Source organism: Heterocephalus glaber, unplaced genomic scaffold, assembly GCF_053883595.1.
Source record: "Heterocephalus glaber isolate CG9 unplaced genomic scaffold, H.glaber_assembly_v1.0 deba00000943, whole genome shotgun sequence".
NCBI classification, from domain to species: Eukaryota; Metazoa; Chordata; class Mammalia; order Rodentia; family Bathyergidae; genus Heterocephalus; species Heterocephalus glaber.
Genome location: NW_028258175.1, coordinates 7,595,307 through 7,610,384, shown reverse-complemented (window position 1 = coordinate 7,610,384; position 15,078 = coordinate 7,595,307). Strand labels below are relative to the sequence as shown.

At 37.6% G+C, this 15,078-nt stretch overlaps 1 protein-coding gene across 10 annotated transcripts in view; it reads right to left on the bottom strand.

Annotated features, from left to right (window-relative positions):
* Positions 1–15,078, bottom strand: part of Dnah3 (dynein axonemal heavy chain 3) — a 173,084-nt gene that overhangs the window by 137,415 nt on the left and 20,591 nt on the right. For 9 of the 10 annotated variants that reach the window (XR_015450387.1, XM_087208876.1, XM_087208877.1 and 6 more), the window contains 4 exons: positions 13,572–13,697; positions 12,210–12,405; positions 10,049–10,228; positions 1,992–2,128 (listed from right to left, as the gene is read on the bottom strand). Coding sequence is in view for 8 of the 10 variants with exons in the window: in XM_087208876.1 (XP_087065002.1) it covers positions 1,992–2,128; positions 10,049–10,228; positions 12,210–12,405; positions 13,572–13,697 (639 nt within the window). In the remaining 2 variants the exon portion in view is untranslated. Of the gene's footprint in view, positions 1–1,991; positions 2,129–10,048; positions 10,229–12,209; positions 12,406–13,571; positions 13,698–15,078 lie in introns of those variants that run through there. The other variant, XM_021237276.2, reaches the window with a different exon arrangement.

Below are 15,078 nucleotides of genomic sequence, written 5' to 3'. Positions count from 1 at the left end.
TAAAAGCAGCAAATAAACATGAAAAAATGTTCAACATCACTGGTCATTTGAGAGATACAGAAAAAAAAACAACACTGAAATTCCACCTCACTCCAGAAAGAATGGCTGCTATCAAGAAATCAACCAACAACAAATGCTGGCAAGGTTGTGGGGAGAAAGGAACCCTTCTCCATTGTTGGTGGGAGTGCAGACTGGTGCAACCATTGTGGAAATCAATATGGAAATACCTCAGAAAACTAGGATTGGAGGTCCCATTTGACCCAGCTATTCTCCTGCTGGGTATCTTCTCAAAAGAATGAAAAGAATCATACCACAGTGATATATGCACACCCGTGTTTATAGCAGCACAGTTTGTAATAGCTAAATCTTGGAAACAGTCCAATTGCTCATCAACTGGAGACTGGATAAAGAAGATGTGGGTTTTTTAATTAAATGGAGTATACTCAGCTATAAAGAATGAGAAACTAGAGACGTTTATAGCTAAATGGATGCACACTGAGGCCATACTCTTAAGTGAAATAAATAGGACATACATGTATAAATATCGAATAGTTTCTCTGGTGTGAAAAACTAAAAGTGTAAATAAGGTTCAAAATGTATAACTGATAATGTGAGATAGGAAGAAAAGGTCTAAAGGAGTAGGGGAAGTAGGAATGGTAGGGGAAAGGAAATAAGGGAAAAGAAAAAATATGAGAAAAGGAAAAAATGGAAACAAAGTCTTTGTAAATAGGGAAGGGTGGAGGTGGTGAAGGGAAGGCAGGGGAATGGGGAGAAAAAAAAAAAAGAACCAAGATACATCATGTAAAGGTACAAGACCCAATGATGAATGTAACTGTCTTGTATACCTAAAAGGTACCAATAAACTTAATGAAAAAAAAAAAAGAAGAGAAAGGGCTTGGCCTATGAAATCAGATATACCTTTTCTTCCATTCCAAATTCCAAAAGCTCTGAAGAAACTTGCACCAAAATTCATTTGGTGGCAGAAAGCCACCTAAATTGATGCAGGTTACTGATGTGAATATTTGTAGGTTTCACAATAGAAATACGAACATGTTGCTCTAGACCATGCAGAAGCTACAGCATAATATATAACAGATACATTATATGACTTTTTTAAAAATCCAGAAATTGCTAAATGCCAAAATCTATCTAAGGAGATGAACCTCTAATTGAATTTGACTCCTAGATTTCCTATTTATTTGCAGTATAACATTGGGAAAATTACAGTTTCCTCATCTGTAAAACAGGAATAAATGGTAATATCCATGCAAGTATTGGCTATTATTTATTATGTATATGTTTTAGGTGTGTAGCAACAGCTATCATTTATTTGATGATAGTTAGAAACAATTCCAGGCTCGGTGTGGTAGAGCACACTTATGGTCCCAGCACTCAAAGGCTGAAGTGGAAAGATCACTTGAACCTGGGAATTTGAGACCAACCTGGACAGCATAGAAAGACCTCAACTCAAAAACAAAAACAATCAATACCAAAAGTTTCAGGCCTGCCCTAAATCAACAGGAAAAATAAACAGGCTGCTTTTAGTGAATACCAGCAGCTTCCCAGTAAGTGAGACAAATGGAACCAAAAATATGGTTTACAACCTCATGACACCAAAAAGCCCAGTAATTGTATACACCCCTGAACAGACCATCCTTGGGCAGCTAAGTCATAAATATGTCACCCCAGATTTCTTAGCCCCTTCAATACCTATATAAGCCTAATTCCTTTCCCAGTTAATTGCTAATAATCTCTTTTCCCTGGTGTTAGCCCATTCTCTCAGGGATGAAATCTCTCTCAGCTAGCTGCCACTATCTTTCTCCCATTGTCAGCCCATCTACACATGGAAGTGATAAACTTGGCTTTTCCCAGCTAGCTGCTAAAATCTCCTGATTTCTGGTCCCTGTTAAATGAAATAAACTTTTATTTTTCTCACAACGAAGAGCCTGTTTTTTGTAACAAAAAGATTAAATAATCAAGATACAGCTTACTTGTGAGGGCCAACTTGATTTTTCTGAAATACTTCAAATGTCTGATCCACAAAATCAGCAACAAGTTTTTCATTCATGTTCACAGTTCCAAGGATCAGGTTATATCCTTTCAACTCTGGGAATAGGATAGATTCCACCTAAAGAGCAGAAGCCAAGAAGCAAGACAGTATCAAAATGCAAAATCTCCAGCAATGGGCTAACTTCCAGGAATGCCAGCAGCACTGTAAAAATATTTCTTCAATAATGTTGGAACTACCCTGCTGTTTCCTCTCTATTTTCTCTCTCTCTCTCTCATTCTTGCATAGATTACTTTTCTTTTAATACCCTGTTCCTTTCTTGTCTCTTGTCTTTGGAATCCTCCTGGCCTCCTCAGAGAATCTTCTTGGTCCCTTTCCCTATTGAAAGATCATTTTTTGGACTTTTTCTGCTGGGCTCTTATCACACCTGCAATTAATGAATGTGTAATGAGCTATTCTAGGTATGACCTGGAACAAATACTATGAGAACCTGGGTATTATTTCACTTCTTTGTTGGGACCTCAAAGTCTATAGCTAGAGATTGGTATTTAATGAATGCTCAATAAATACAGTATTGTGTGATTAAATGAATATTGTGGTGCTGCCCCCCTTTTTCTCCCCCAGTACTCACTTTCCTCTCTAATGAAAGCTACTGACTCTATCTCTAACACACTAGGTAAACTACTACTCTTGGAACCTCCATATTCTCATCTTAATGTTCACGGGAAACAAAGCTATGACTTCATGATCATAAGGCCTTAAGATTATCTTTCCTGAGAGATGAAACTCTCCAACTTGTTAGTGGCACATTTGTGTCTCCAAGAATGTTCTCATTTGCAAGACTCCTGCAGGCTGAAAAGTTCTACTGGGGACCCATGTATTCCCAGTGCCCTCTTTGCTAAGAAAGTTTTTAGTGATTGGCCACAGAAAAGATCTTCCTAAGTTATATGTCTTTGGTGAGAATGCATTAGTTTAGAAAGGGGAGAAAGAGACTACAAATGATCTTTGTCATCTGGAGGTGCAACTTCTTTGCAGTGGCCGTGTTTGCAGACAGTGGCTGAAGGCAGGAAGACGGAGAAACTAGCATTGGTCAATGGTGAGGGTGCAATGGCTTGGGGCAGCACAATTGGTGCCCCATGCCATGCAACAGATCCCAAGTGAGCAGGACAATGGATCATCTCTTGAGAAGAAATCTTCAATCAAAAGAGGAAGGTAGTTCTTTTTGCCTTTTCACGATTGTGGTTCTCCCATGCCCCAGAGTACAGCCTGTGACATTAAAACAAGAACAATCTAGTTCTTTATAGGTAACTATTGTCACAACTATTTTCTGGATCTCTCCCTGGCTTTCTGATCCTGGACTCTTTGGTCTTGTCATCACCCTCAATGCTGGCATCTGTGTACTTTTGACTTTGACATTCCAAGGCATTTTGAAGGAGAGAATTCTCTTAGGAGAGATACTGGCCCTTTTCCATAGAGATAGATACATTTTTCCTCATGAAAGTAATACAGTGCATTTTCAGTTTTATAAAACTCTCATTTCCTCCAGCTTCATTTTATTCCTGCCTCTCATTCAGCTCTTTTGATTTCAGGTAAGATTACAGCATCCTTGTTTTTCTCAGTTGCATAGCTGAGACCAACAATTTCTACTATTTACTTTGGTTTCCTGTAGCAACTGTCACAAATACACCTCCTTTCTGTAACTTAAATACTATTTATTTTCAGAAGTTTCTAGCTGACCCACCCTGCTTTTTTCATTTTTCTCTTTCTCAGTTTTTAAACTAGTATATGTTTGTAATACATAGTAAATACCTTAATGGTGGGGGAACTGGTGCATATACATATATATATTGAATCTTTTTTTTTCCCATTAACTTTATTGGTACATTTTAGGTATAAAATACAGTTACATTCATCATTGGGATCTCGTACCATTACCTGAGTCTCTTGGTTCTTATTTTTTTCCCCTTCCCTTGCCCTCCCTTCACCCCCTCCACCCTTCCCTATTTGCAAAGACCTTGTTTCCATTTTTTTCCTCTTCTCATATTTTTTCCTTTCCCTTTTTTCCCTTCCCCTACCCCTCCCAATTCCCCTGCTCTTTTAGACCTTTTCTTCCTATTACACAATATCAGTTATACTTTTTAAAATTATAATATCAAGATCTAGGACACATTACCACAGATTTTACAGAATTTAAAAGGATATAGAAAGCATATTACAAAAATCTTTTTTGAAATAAATTTGACAACTTCTAAGAAGTAACTTAGAAGGCAAATTAATGAAACTAACTCTGGAGGAAATATAAAATTTGAATAGCACCTATTAAAGAAAGTTATATATTGAATCTTGATCCTTTTTGATTCCCTCCTCTCTCTCATTACCTCCATCCACAGATGCCCTTCTGATCCTTTCAAAGAACCGACTCTGATTCATTAATCCTTTGTATTGCTTTTTAGTCTCAATTTCATTAATTTCCACTCTGATCTTTATAATTTCTTTCCTTTTACTGATTTCAGATTTGAGATACACTTGAGATATGTCATTAAACTATTTATTTGGGATCTTGTTATTCTTTTTATGTGTACAATTACAGCTATAATCTTCCCTCATAGAACTGCTTTCAATGTGTCCCACAGATTTTGGTGTGTTATGCTTCCACTGTAATTTGATTCTATAAATTTTAAATTTTTTCCCTGATCCATTGATTATTCAATAATATATTATTTAATCTCCATGTGTTTGCATGGTTTCTTTGGCTGCTGATTTCTAGCATCGTTCCACTATGATCTTATATTATACAGGGGATTATTTCAATTCTTTTGTATTTATTTAAGCATATTTTCTGGCCTAAGATACGGTTCATTTTGAAAAAAGTTCCACATGCTGTTCGGGAAAATCTGTATTGTGTTGTTAGACAAAACACTCAGTAGATATCTGTTAAGTCCATTTGTTCAATGATAGGGTTTGACTGATGTTTCTTTGTTGATTTTTTTTGGTCTGGCTGAACTAATTGTGAGAGTGGGGTATTAAAGTCCCCCATAATGACTGTATTGGTTTCTGTCCTTTTTAAGTCCAGTAGTTTTTGTTTTATGAAGTTGGATGTGCCAACATTCAATTCATAGATATTTACCCATGTTATTTTTTCCTTTTGAAATGTTCCCTTTACTAGTGTGTACTAGGCATCTTTGTCTCTTCTGATCAATTCTGGCTTGACATCTGGTATGTCTAATAATAAGATAGCTACTCCTGCTTGTTTTCAGGCTTTGGTTAAATGGAGTATCTTTTCCATTCTTTCATTTTCAGTTTATAAACTTCCTTTTGAGAGGATGAGATAAGTAGCCTATAGGCAATCTAGAATTGCATTTTGGTTTACTATCCAATCTATCAAGCTGTGTCTTTTGACTAGGGAGTTGAGACCATTGACATTAAGAGTTTTGATTGTAAGGTGTTTATTGAATCCTGTCATTGGATTGTTTTTCCACTGTTGACCCTCTTTTTCCTTTTCTTCTTTCTCCTAGTTAGATATATACTTTCCTTTGAGCTCTTTGTTGCTGGTGGCCTCCCTGTCTCTGTTTAGGATTCCTTTATGTACTTTTTGCAATGCAGTTTAGTGGTTATGTATTTTAGATTTTTTTGTCTTGTAAAGTCTTTACTTGTCTATTTTCAAGGCTAATTTTTCAGGATATAAAAGTCTGAGTTGACAACTGTTTTCTTTTAGAGCATGACAAACTTCACTCCAAATTCTCTTGGCCTTTCTCAGGTTTGTGCTGAGAAATCTGCAATTATTCTGATAGGCTTGTCTTTATAGATTACTTGTTGTTTTTCAGTGGTTACTTCAGTTTTTAGCATTTTCTCCTTTTGTTAAATTTCTGGAATTTTGATTATGATGTGTTATGGAGAGGTTCTGTTTTGGTCATGGCTATTTTCAGTCCATATGTTTCTGGTACTTAAATACTGAATTCTTTTCCTGGATTTGGAAATTTTTCTGCTATTATTTCAGTGAATACATTTTTTATGACTTTTGAGTCATCTTCTAATTTTTTATTTATTCCTATAATTCTGAGGTTTTAAAATTTTTTGAGTCATCTAGCAGCTGTTGGATCTAGCTTGCATGGTATCTTGTCATTTTTAGGGTATCACTGAGTTTTTATCTACTCCATCCACCTTGTCTTCTATTTCTGACACTTCGTTAGAAATAACTTAACACTGGTTAAGTCTACTGAATTTTTCTGAAATGGTCATTCATATCCTGTAGTGTCTTGCTTAATTCAATTAGTTTATGGTTCATTTCTTCTTTAAGCTCATCAAACACATCGCTTCTCGGCCTTTTGGCTAAGATCAAGTGAAGCTCATCAAACATTTTGTTGGTAAAATCTTTTATCTGTTTAATTAAATTTTCTTTGAGCTCATAAACATTATATACATTTATTTATATATCTCTTCTTTTATCTATTCAAATATTTTGATCATTTTATTTTTGAGTTCTTTGCCTGTATCTTCCCCTTCTTCATGAGTGTTCATGAGATCAGCCTTGGGGAAGTTAGGAATTTTAGAAGTATTCTGTTGCTTTGCTTTCTCATGTTTCTATTGTTTTTGTGTTGTGGGCTGAAGATCAGTTAGGGTGGAGAAACTGTCCCTACTGTGGGAATCTCTTTAGATTATGCTTCCTTGTGATATGTTCTTGGGCTTGGTTATGTTTTGGTGTTTATAATCCCTTTCAACCTATTCAGCATAACATTTGGGGGTCTTCTTACTGTCCAAGCTTTCTCTGGGGACTTGATCCCCAGTACCACTCAGAGAGGAGAAAATGAACCACAGTAATGTTGAAGATACAAAGAAAAAGGAGATATGACATACAGTGGAAACTAATTAAAAGCAATGATTATGACACCATTAATAATAGAAGAGAAATTGGCAATAATAGTATGAATTCTTTTTTTTCCCTTGGTACTGGGGATTGAACTCAGGACCTTGTGCTTATGAGGCAGATGCAGCCAGTGCCACTGAGCTAAATCCCCGGCTTGACAGTAATTATAGAGGCAAAGACAAATCAGTTACTGACATACCATAAGAATGATTAATAGCTACAACTATACCATCCTTAACAATAGAAAAGAGATCTGCAATAATGTAGACACAAAGACAAATAAATATTGACATATAGTAAATACCTACTAAAAGCAACAACTATACCACTATTAACAATAGAAAAGAATTTAGCAATAGTATCATAGTCAACTAAATAGCTAAAAATTAATAAAGCTTAATAGTAATAAAAATAAAGATGGAGGGGTAAGGGAAGGAGAAAATGAAGGAAGTAAAATTTGAAAAAGAAAAAAGGAAGACAAGAAGGAAGAAATAAAAGTGAGATTAAAAATCTGATTAAAGAACAATAAATCCTTTCCAAAATGGTTTCTGATTATTTCACTGTCAATTCAGACACTGAAGTGAATTTCTTCTTCAACTCTAGGCTGCCACGCAGAAGGAGTCATTTCAGAGTAAAACCCCATACTGTATTTGCAGCTTACAATAGCTGTGGGCTTTTCTTGGGGCTAGCACTGCCAGTCTGTTGTTTCTCCCAAGGACTGCTGACCTTCTCTGGGCTCACCTTGTGTTTGCAGAGACAAGATCTCCTTTTCTGGAGTCACGATTGGCATTCCAGACTCCTTAGTTCTTTTGTGTGTGTGTGTGTGTGTGTGTGTTGTCGTCTTCAGTTTCTCTAATTTCTCTTTAGTTTCTAGTTCTATCAGCTTTTTCTTGATTCCTGGAGCCCTACTTCTTTTTCATTTCACTAAGTTGTTTTTTCCAGGTGTCTCTATTCCAGGTCCTGGAAAGACTATTTATTTATTTTTTATTAGTACATGTTTGCAATACATAATGATTATATTCCTCATGGGGAGTTGGTTTGTGTACACAACACATTTCAGCTCTTTTTTCATCTCCTTCTACTCCCCTCCCTCCCCTCCCCTTCTCCCTCCATCTCTTGGTCCTGTTCCCATTTGCAAGAGAGCTGTCTCCCTGCTTCCTATTATCTATCTTTTATTTTGCTCTTTATTTAAATTTTGGGTTTTTCACATAAAAGAAACCACGTGATATTTAAGCTTGTGTGTCGGATTTATTTCACTTAACATTATGGGCTCCATTTTCCTACAAATGACTCGAGTTTATCCTTTATAGCAGGGTAGTACTCCATTCTGAATACATACCACATTTTCTTTATCCATTTTCATCTCTTGATGGACATATAGGCTGCTTCCAAGATTTAGCTATTATACATTGTGCTGCTATAAAAACGGGTATGCATGTTATCATTGTAGTATGATGCCTTTAACTCTTTCAGGATGATACCTAGAGGGGGAATCGCTGGGTTGAATGGAATTTGTAGTTTTAGTTTGCTGAAGAGTCTCCATATTGATTTCCATAGTGGTTGTACTAGATTACAATCCCACCAACAAGGTAAAAGGGTTCCTTTTTCCTTGTACCCTCGCCAGCATTTATTATTTAATTTGATAATAGCCATTCTTTCTGGATTAAAATACAGAATCTCAGTATTATTTTAATTTGCATTTCTTTAATGGCCAGGATGTTGAACATTTCATGAATTTATTGATTCATGTATTTATTATTTTCATGTATTTATTGACCATTTATACTTCTTATGAGAAATGTCTGTTTATTTCAGTTACCTGTTTTTGATGGTGTATTTCATTTTGGGAGGAGAAGGTCTAATTTTTTTTAGTTCTTTATATATTCTAGATATTAGTCCTCTGTGAGAGGACTAGCTGGCAAATTTTTCCCTATTCCTGTAGGTTGTCTCTTCACTTCGTTGTTTCCTTTGTTGTGAGGAACTATTTTCATCTGATATGATTCCATTTGTTAATTCTTAGAATTATTTCTTGTAATACACATAGCACTGGCTCCCTCCCCAAACCTCTCAGGCTGTTTGATCTCTGAATGGGTAGTGAAAAATTAAAGAATCATCCCGCAGGTTGGATATTTAAGAAAATATCTAAGAACAGAGGCAGACAGACAGTTCCCCCATTCCCTATTAGTCTTGCCTTATATATGGCTAAAGATTTAAGCTTTAAAAGTATGGGGAAAAGCCAGGCATTGTGATGCACATCTGTGATCCCAGGACTCTGGGAGGCTGAGGCAGAAGGATTTCAAGTTCAAGCCTGGCCTGGGCAACTTAGCAATTAAGTGACACTCTATCTCAAAATAAAAAAATTTAAAAGGGTGGGGCTACAGCTCAGTGAGAAGGCCATGGGCTCAATCCCCAGTACAGCGGTATTTTGGTTCACAAACTTAATTCTTTCTGTGTTTCTGGTCACAAACTGAATTGCTTGTGAACTGAATCAAATTCAATGGTTAAATTCAAGGTTGAACTTATGGGGAAATTTGATTTGGTTCACAATCAATTCAGTTGGTGACCAGAATCATGGAAGGAATAAAGTTCATGAACCAGGGTACCACATACCATGAAAAGAAAGAAAGAAGGAAAGAAAGGGAAAAAGAAAAAGAAAAGAAAAAAAGAAAGATTAAAACCGATGGAATATGCTGGCCATGGTTACACAGGCCTGTAATTCCAGCACCTGGGAGGCTGAGGCAGGAGGATCACCATGAGTTCGAGACCAGCCTGGGCTAAATAGTGAGTTCAAGGTCAGCCTACATTACATAGTGAGAACTTGTCTCAAAAAAACAAAAACAAACAAACAAACAAAACTGATGGAATAAAGGCTGACCACAAAATACAGAGGACCCTTGACTTACAAACTTGATTGGTTTTGGAGGGCTGGTTGTAACTAAAGTTGGTTGTAAGTCAATACAGCTGAGATCTGGATGTTTATCTGAGTATATACTATAGATAACAAGAGGCAGGTGAATCTTCCACTAACCTAATTAACCTATGTTGTTCGTATGTCAGGGCAGTCATAACTTGAGGGTACACCGTACAGCCTCTCCAGGTCATTGTTGTATAACCATTTTAACATATTGCATGAAATGAAAAAAAAATACAAATGAATGATTAAGTGAATACTGTACCTTGGGGATCCCATCAGACTTTTTAATAATTTCCAAGAAAGAGTTGGTTATTAATTCCCAGCAGTCATCAAAAGATGGATTGAAGACAATTGTGGGCTCACTGACTTCAAGTTTGATCATGATCAGCTGAGGTATAAAGAACTTCATCTCTTGGTATGGCTCCTCAAAATCATTTCCATCCTTCAAAAGACATAAGGTAGGACAAATATCATAAAACTGGGCCTTTCAAAGTCAAGGCAATGAATGTTAGGCATTCATAGTGCTACCTTATCACCAAAAAAGGAAATGAATATTGGCTGTGTACTGTTCAAATATGAGCTAGGACAGTCTACCCGCCATGAGCGCATGCTGTCCCCCTTTCCCAAAGCCTTTATCCGGTATCATTTATTTTGCTTAGTACTTCCTGCACTTAATTTCTAAATCCTTTCTATCCTTCAAAATTCAGCTCAAAGTTCCACTCCTCTAGGAAGCCTCCCAGTTCCCTACCTGCATAATATCTCCTCCACTTTCACTCCCTGCATGGTATTTTATCTTTGTCTTTTGAAGGGACTCACATATACATCTTACCTTCTCTATTCTAAATCTTGAGGACAAAATTTATGTTTGACCCCAGCATTTAGCACATGAGGAGTTTAATAAAAATCTGCTGTATTCCTCAAATAGCATTGTTAATAAGCCATCTGAAATGAGTCTTTCAGGTACTCAAATGTCAACCTTCTTACAACAAAAATACTGATGTAGAGGTATCTCTGATTTCCTAAAAAAGCTAGAAATAAAAGACACCTTTCAAAAACTACAATGCCCTAAGGAAATTCCCATTTGGGAGCTGTAAAGGATTTGTTCAAATAACTGATTTTGGAGATTTTTAGATCTGTTTAAGGAAGACTGATAAACATTTATTGAACATCTACTGTGTATCAAACACTCATAAATTCCTCTTTCCCTCAGACATATAAATATTTTACTTCTCTCTTTGTGTGACATTTTGGAGTGAGATTTCTTTGCACAACTGGGTTTCTTCTGCTGAGCAAAGATGCTTACCACAATAACTATAGAGTGGTTCTCTTTAGTGTAAATAATGCAGTCAAAAGTCAGCAACATTGATTTCTGTCTTTTCTAAGCAAAGAGTCAATTATTCACTTGTACTTTATTTGGAAAAAGGCTTAGAGCTTAATCTTTGTTTTTTGTTTTTTGGGTTTTTTTGGTACCAGGGATCGAACTCGGGACCTTGCACTTGTGAGGCAGGCGGCGTAGAGCTTAATCTTTTATAATCAGATAATTTTAATTTGTATTGCTTGAGGGGGGAATGGGATAAAATTTATTTTCAAAATACAAAGTAAAAAAAATTTGTAATGCTCCTTTTAAGATGAAATATACACATGGAATAAAATTTACAAGAATTTTCCTTAATCCCTCAGCTATTTAAATCAAGGTGCTATGGTGTTTTTTTGCTTGGTTTTTTTTTTTTGTGGTACCGGGGATCAAACTTAGGACCTTGTGCTTGCAAGGCAGGCACAATGCCACTGAGCTAAATCTCTGGCCCTATGATGCTTTGAAAACTAGGATTTTGTGCTTTCATATTATTTTTTTGTGAGGCATGGTCTCAATACATAGTTCATGCTTTAATGTTTTATTTTGACTTCACTGGAGTGGTTCCATGAAAAAAGGTATTAATTAGGTCAAAAAAGCCTTTTGTTTGTGGAGGCTCTCCTTTCAAAGGCCAAAGAGCAAAAATCCCTGCAGTCAATGAATTCATAGCACAGTTCTTAAATATTAAGCCAAAGGATCATGACAGGTTTTTTTCAACTCTTTTCTTGTACCTCAGAGGACAAAAAAGAACAACACACACACACACACACACACACACACACACACACACACACACACTGTAAGAGGTATGTATCCTACCTGATGTAATCTTTCCTTCAATTTTCTTTATAACCTCTCTTTTATAGATTTTTACCAATAGTGGGTAAATATCTCACAAAAGCATACTGTGTACTAAAATCATAATTTTTATGAACTAACAATCACCCAATATGTTATTCAAATTCAGAATTTTCCTTTTGGCCTAGATCACAGCTCATGATATCAATCCTGGAATCCTAGTTCAAACTGGGTCGTTTCCTCCAAGAGAGCCATGTGCTGATCCCCTACATACCTTATGTATCATGAACAAGGAAACAAGATCTTCAAGGGACTTGATGACCAATTCTCTGAGCTGGAGTGACATGAAGGAAGCAACGGAAGCAAAATATTCCTCAATGTTTCGAGATGAGTCATAGTCGCTCTTGGGAGAAAAGTGGACCCAGTGTTCCTTCCATGAGACAAAAAGCTCGGTACAAGCGGGGATCCACCTGTGAAGACAGGAGGGCATCCATGTAGGAAGCTTTCTGAGCTTGAAGGAGCCCTCCCAGCCATCCCTTTGCTCTCTGTGATGAGGGAGATAGTTCACTTCCTACTAAGAAGTCTTGGAAATTATTCATTTCATATTCTTGGTCAGTTCACCTGTCAAGACCCCTTTCCTGGAAGAAAACAGTATTTTAGTTGAGAGACTGTTCTTCTCTTGACCATACATAACGGGCAGGGGGTGTGGTGGCACATCCTGCTGCAACAGTCTACAGTATCTGCATCATAATCAGAGATTGGGGTGAAGGGGTTTAAGGAACTGGAATGTTCTGTCCAACTTCTCTCTCTAGTAGATACCTGATTTAGACTTTATAGATGGAAAGAGAGAAAGAGGAGAAAAGGAAGTCAACTTGAGAAAATAAAGTTCAACGTGGCAATGGCTGCTGAGAAGTTGTACACAGAAACTAGACAACCAAAAGAAGGAGTGCCTCATTGTGTCTTTCCTCTCTCTTTCCCTAATTTCTAATTCCCAATGGGAACCACTGGCCATTTCATCCTATTATGTCTCTTTTCTGATTGCTAAAATAGCACTACTCTAGCAATCAAAAAGTAGTAATAGTAATAGCTCTAAAGGTAATGATTAAGATATTTATTGAGCACCTCCTATGTGCCAACTGTTATATAGGTACCTTTCCTCTGATAATAAAAACCCATCAGTAGGTATTAGCGTTGTCACTTTAGCTAAAGTCATTTCTCCAAATTAAGATATGGTCTCACATGCATCTGCGAAAGGAAAAGAAACTGTCTAAGTGTCTGAAAAACTAATCTTGTAACCAAGCGGCTGAATATATAGGCCATCTGAATATCAGTCATTCAAATACACTTTCCTGTAACCCATCGAGGTTCAAAAGATTCAGAGGGAGGAGATGAGAATGGTATCCTCACAAAGACTATAAATAATGAGAGGTTTATGAAAGGCAGTCAGAGCCGGGGAGTAAAAGGCATAGGGAAGCTCATCATGAGGCTGCTCATGGATAGGAAGATGAGAGAGAAGGATGTCAGTGAGAAGTCAGCAAACTGTGTAACTCCCAGATGAGACAGCAGTTTTCACTTCAGAGAGTTTTTGGTCTTTGCAATGCTGTGACGCAGCCCCATCCTGAGGCCAGGTACTGACTTGCTGAGGAGAATTTGGCGTGCCTCTGCACAGTGCTTGCAGATCACATCCCAGTACTCATCAGGCTGCAGAGGAAGTTTTCCTGCCAGCAATTCCGCTGTTCGAACAAACCTGAGGTCTCTAAATCTGCAAAGGAGAGCGAAAAACTCCCTAAGTGGAATGACTAATAACAAATTCTGCAGGACAGGTTCAAAGCGCACAAGTTCTCATTTCTCAGTGAAATGAAACCAAAGCAGAGTAAGATGCATTATATCTGAGAAGATACTATGGTTTGGGTCTAGCCTGTCCCCCGAACTCTCCCGTGCTCAGAGGTGGGGCTTTGGGAACATGATCGGATCTCAGGGACACTAATGAGTTTAGCAGCTGAGTGAGTATACAATTCGGAGGTGGGGCCTGGATAGAGGCCGGTCACTGGGGCCAGGGACCTGACCCGGAAGGGTGTGATTTTCTCCCCAGCTCCCCTCTTTGCTCTCTTCTACCTGAGCAGCTTTCTTCCACCAGACCTTTCTGCCATGCACACTCAGTTCATGTTCTTCCTGGATATCTCAGCATGCTATTGCTTGGGTTCTCTGCACAGATTGCCTGCTTTCTGCAATTCTCCCTTAAATATCTTCAGGGCCAACTTCCTTACCTTCAAATCTTAGCTCCAATGTCACCTTCATGGCAAAGGCTATCCATGGTATATGGCTGTGCATATGGTGCTCTGGCTAAGGGGCCAGAATCACTATCACTTCGCAAACTAGATCCTTGCCCAATTTCTTAGCTCATCTTAATTCTTGCCTGTCTCCACTTTAATGACCTGTCAGACACTTTTGTCTTCCAAAAATCCTTAAGCCTACATTCAAGCCCTCTGTGGAGGTGATGAACCTAGTCTCCATGGTGACCAGGTACACAGTACTGCCAGAAGAGGCCAGAGCCCTGACAACCCGCCTTGCCACACACATTTAATAGCCAGAGTGTGGCTCTCATCACCACCTGACCATTTCACTCATCTTTAAATGAATCCTTACAAAAATAGCACATTGGCCAGACCAGGATTTTCTTTTCCCTCAGACTGCTACCCTCATTCTAGCTGTCAACCCCCAACCTTCACTGATCTCTAAGACCTCTCAGCTTTTTCTTCTCTTAGAATTTAAGTTACATAGTGCAGACCACATTAGAAAACTGCCCTCTGTCATTTTCTTAACAAATCTTTCTCATTGCTGAGTTTGGGGGCTGAACTGATAAAAATCTTCAAACTGATTTTAGTTCATTTTGTGGGGTCTCTGCATAACCTTCTTTGGTGAACTATGAAAAGCTAATGCCAAGAAGTTTTTCTTCTCAGTAGAAGCAACAAGTTCATTGATTCACCACCTTGGCTACGTGATCAAATTAAACCCATGTGCACCTCATTCCTGGTTATTTTTTCAGCACTGAGCTTCTGGCAATTTTACCATCTCTAAGAATGACTTCCTCATTAATTCCTAGCTTAATTTTTTTGTGGCCATAGGCATGTTTGTATTTAAAT